This window comes from Cynocephalus volans, chromosome X (assembly GCF_027409185.1).
Source record: "Cynocephalus volans isolate mCynVol1 chromosome X, mCynVol1.pri, whole genome shotgun sequence".
In the NCBI taxonomy this organism is placed as follows: Eukaryota; Metazoa; Chordata; class Mammalia; order Dermoptera; family Cynocephalidae; genus Cynocephalus; species Cynocephalus volans.
Genome location: NC_084478.1, coordinates 31,359,973 through 31,364,687, shown reverse-complemented (window position 1 = coordinate 31,364,687; position 4,715 = coordinate 31,359,973). Strand labels below are relative to the sequence as shown.

The 4,715-nt window shown below is 36.1% G+C and overlaps 1 protein-coding gene across 1 annotated transcript; it reads right to left on the bottom strand.

Annotated features, from left to right (window-relative positions):
• Positions 1–3,107: 3,107 nt before the first annotated feature.
• Positions 3,108–4,500, bottom strand: CBLL2 (Cbl proto-oncogene like 2). The gene is given in 4 exon segments (XM_063084382.1): positions 3,108–3,816; positions 3,818–4,034; positions 4,037–4,322; positions 4,324–4,500. Coding segments are annotated over 4 exon segments (1,293 nt in total). The 5' UTR covers positions 4,405–4,500.
• Positions 4,501–4,715: the final 215 nt, after the last annotated feature.

The window sequence follows — 4,715 nt, the reverse complement described above, 5'->3', positions numbered from 1 at the left end:
TATATACATAATACATAAAAGGCTATATGGCGAGAATGGAGGGAATAGAGAGAGAAGGGTAGGTCATGACTTTAAAAAATTCACTAGGAGTCTTATCATATACAGTCATGAAAAGGGAATTGGACTTGAAGTGCAATGCAAAACCACTGGAGGGCTGATTTGCATTCTAAAGTGATTATCTTGGTTGCTATGTACAGAATGGATGGTAGGCCACTGAGAATGGAGACTTGGTGACCAGTGACTAAATTTGTTGAGGCAGCTACTTCCAAATCACCGAGTATACTTACTGAAAGGGCAGATTACTAAATCCCATCCATCCCCAAAACCTACTGATTTAGAATCTTGTGGGAAGAAGGCAAAGAATGCTATTTTTAGCTGATTCTCCAGGAGACTGTCTCATGCTGTCAGAGTCAGGAATCACCAACTGTATATTACACAGTGACCATTTTATGAGCACTCACAAGAGAACTTTTGCTCAGTATCAGACTTATGCTCTCTGTGAAATGTGAATGCTTTTATCTTGCCTCTTTGCTTTAACCACACTTCACCCATCATTAACAATGCTGCAGGATTTAATGGTTAATTTTTTTTTTTGCTTCCAACTTTAAATTGAGCTCAATTACCACATACACTACTTTCATTTTCCCTTTACCTGATATTTACATTTTTTTATTTTTTAGTATTTATACCTCCGTTTTATTTTTAAAAATTAAACTGCCACCTCAGTAGTCTTTAGAGCAATATAATGCACCATATATATATTTTAGACTTATGTCCATTATAGCTTCAAAGTTTTCTCTGATATAAAGCAGGAATTCACGTTATTTTTTGCCTTAAAGAAAGAAACACTAACAGTAACTTTATCATCTTTCTACCTACCAATGTCATTCAAACAATAACTGGATGAATTCACACTTAATACCATTTGAAAATTTTGTCGCTACAACACATTCATCTGATTTACTTTGCTGAATAACATATTTCCTAAACCTAACTGAAAAGAAATCATTTTTAAAAGGCTTCTTTTAACATGTGAAATATTATCATGGTACCGACTTTTTTCATCTAATACATCGTCTAAGTGGTTTCATACCATTCAACTCTAGTGAATGTCAATAAAAACCAGGAGAGCTCTTTACAGATAGTTAAGAAGTCATAAAGTGAATTTGGCTATTTTCTTATTACATAAAATAAAAAATGGTATTGTATTTTAATGTTAATATTTTAACAGTTCCTAAACAGAGGCAAGAAAGGGAATCAAGTGTGCACCAGTCCAAGTACCTACAATAATATAATAAAAGCATTTACCACCAACATTTCACACTATCACACTCCATGGTTCTAGTAAGGCTTTCTCACTATAAATATTGCATTAACACTGGACTCTCAAATTGCTAGGTGTGAAAAATCACTTAAAAAAAAGGCTATTCGTTATTTTAGGCTGGCCAAGGTTAAAATGGCCATTTATATTATTCCTAACTTCAGCTCTAAGCTCAGAGATGTGTTTGGATCTGATAAGCCAAGACAAGAATTCTTCTTGTACCTGACAGAATAAAATGATAAAATTAACAATCAGTTAATGTCTGCAAAAATAAATATCTTATAAATTTATATATTATAAACTATATAGTAAATAATATCTGCATACTACACATTTCATGTTTATATTATGCACCATTTAAGGAGGAGGGAAAACTTCATGATGGTTTATTCAAATGATATATCATAATACCCTAAGTATGTCAATTCATACACATAGATTCTGTATAAAGTATAAGTGGCCATCTTAGCTAGAATGTAATAATCCCTCATAATGCAAAAGCTGATTCTAAAGGCACCTTATAAAGCAGTGAAATTCATATAATTTAGTCATTACTTTTATCTTCTCCCATACAAAGTCATCTAGTAGTCTTCACTGTTAACTTCATGCTAAAATGTTCCAAGTTTAGATTGCTTTACCAATAAAAGAAATAGGAAAGAATTAATAGTTTTTAATTTCAAGTTAAAGGAAAAACTCTTAACCCACAATAATGAAACCCAAGCAAGTGTGTTTCGACACTGTAAGAATGCCTTTCATTAATGCATTACTCAAATTCCTCCATGGCATTAAAATTGTAGTTTAAAACTCAATAAACAAGAAACCACATAAGAAAAGGATCAAACTCTACCACGAAATGAAGAACTATAATAAAAGTCTATTCAGCCCTAAATATTTAGTTTAAGACAATGAGCAGAGTAGGACACACTTCATCTAAATGACACCATTTGAACACTGCTATAAAATAACGTTACTTAAGACTAATAAATGTGGTGCATTATGTGATTCCAACCATTCTGTTAAAAAAAGAAGAAAAAAAAAGCAAGCATTAACAAGTAAGAGCATCCCCACCAGCTTGGAGCCTACAGAATCAATTACTTTGGCCATATCTTTCCGAATGATTTAGTAATGCTTTTTAACATTACAAACATAAATCTATCATAGTACTGAAATTCCAGTGTATTGTGGTGCTTCTGGGGCTGCCTAAAAATGAAAAGGCATCCAAGTGAAATGCATTATATACTTATTATACCTCAAAATTTTAGTTCTTAAAATGTGAGGTAATTCTCTACTATTTAGTTGTGTGCCTTACAATGCAGATTTTTATTTCTAAGATTTTTATTGTACTTTAGAAAATTAGTGGTAAAACATGGTTTTAAAAAACAGCATGTGACTGTGCTTAAATGCACATAAAAATAGCATTTTTACAACTACATTGAAATTGAATCCTTTTACACAGATTAACAAAATGTATCACAAAAAAACTAAAAATGCAATACTTTTGAAACTGGAACAATGCAAATTTATTTCAGGAAATATTACAAAAGGTCATCTCTGATCAATTTACCACACTAGGGAAACAAAGTTGTTAAAATACAGCTGTGCTCAACTGAGCCTCTTATCCACACTACAGTATAGAACTTAAAACTATTTTAAGAAATAAGATCATAAGTGTGTTATAGCTATCTCTGTAAGAGGTGCTTTTCCTTCCCAAAACAAAGTTTAATTAAAAAGTTGACTGTATTTAAAATTTTCTTCCTCATCAGCTCTTCAGTTCAAAATACTATTATCATTGTTGAGATACTCTATATCTTGTCTGATCTGAATAATGTGATCCAGGAAATAGGGTTGAAGAAGTTGGGCCCTGTATTGGTGAATGAGGTGGCAGTCCTTTCAATACAGGCCATATACAAAGACTTAATCCACCAGTTTGTGTAAATGGAGGGCTCAGAGTTCCTTGATCTTCAATAAACTGGGGTAAAGAGTCAGGATTATAATGGTTAAGAGGAAATTCACTTACATATGGATCACTATTTTAAGATAGGTGAGATCCTGGAGGAGAATTCACATAAGGTGGCACCTGAGCAATAATATATCTAGGGGAAGAGATTATTGGTGATGGATCAGAGCTCATGGATAGAGGTGGCACTTGGCTACAAACACAGTGAGGAGTACCTGCGTCCTGGGGAGAATATGGCATCGGATGATTTACTGGTGGTAGAGAAGATGGAGGTGGTGCATAATTTTGCTTTGGAGGCATAATATGATGAGGGTACGATACCACTAGATGACTCTGATATTCAGGATGATGGTAAGCAGGTGGTGGAGCAGGAGATGGCAGCTCTTTAAGACCAGAATTTTCGTTTTCCTGAGTAGGGACAATAATTAAATTGCTGTGTGTTCTCATTGAAATACAAACGATTTCCTGATGGACCGAAGGAGATGGAAGTGGAGACAATTCTGCTGGAGGCTCACGAATATCCACACATGGCTGACTAGTGCTTGTGTGGCACATGCTGCACAGGAGGTGGTGGCATGACGGTGTGCTGCTCTGGTGGAATATGGCTTATATGGTCCTTGTCTAGCAGCATTTCAGGGATTTCAGAGCTTTCAGTTGGTGGTAAAGCAATACAAGGATGAACTTTTTCAAGTGAAGCACAGGTAAATTTTCCAGCCATCTTATGGCAGTTGTTGATATGAACCTGTAAGTCTCTTGAGACAAATATGTTTTCTTGCATCCCTGAACAGTGCCACACAGGAAGATAGAACCTCGTATATGTGCCTCAGTTCTCAGCACAGGACAACTACAGGTTGGACACATTTTATCTCTGCATAAATTAGCACAGTGATAGGAAAAAGCATGCTTGCACGGAATCATTCGCCCATAGATTTTAACAGGCAGATCACATTTGTCACAGAAATGAACTGGTGAATCACCCTTTTCACCTATGCTGTGTATCTTAAAGTCCTCTCAAAGGCAGCCAGGAATTTTTTTTTTTTTTCCCTAACAGTCCACCTCCTTTACGGTCATATTGACCTTCTTCGTTATATTCACGTTATTCTTCGCCTGCAGGCATCTCGTTCATAGTCCTTGGAGTTTGAGACACAGATTTGGCTTTGTTCACTTCCTCGGAAACGAGCTCTAAAGGAATTCCCCTGCGAACATGAAAGCCACCCAAAGATCCAGAACCTTAAGTGCCTGGTAACCAATTCCTCAGCGCCCGCGGAACTCACATTCGGCTCACAGAGCTGATGGGAGCGGAAGTCAACTGCCAGCGGCGCATGCGCACCACCTTCCCAAGCCCAGGAAGCAGAAATGTGATCAGAATTCTTTCCCCCACCCCCCATGTGGCCTTGACCTTCAAAAGTTCCCTTCTCCTCTTACCTACCCTATCCT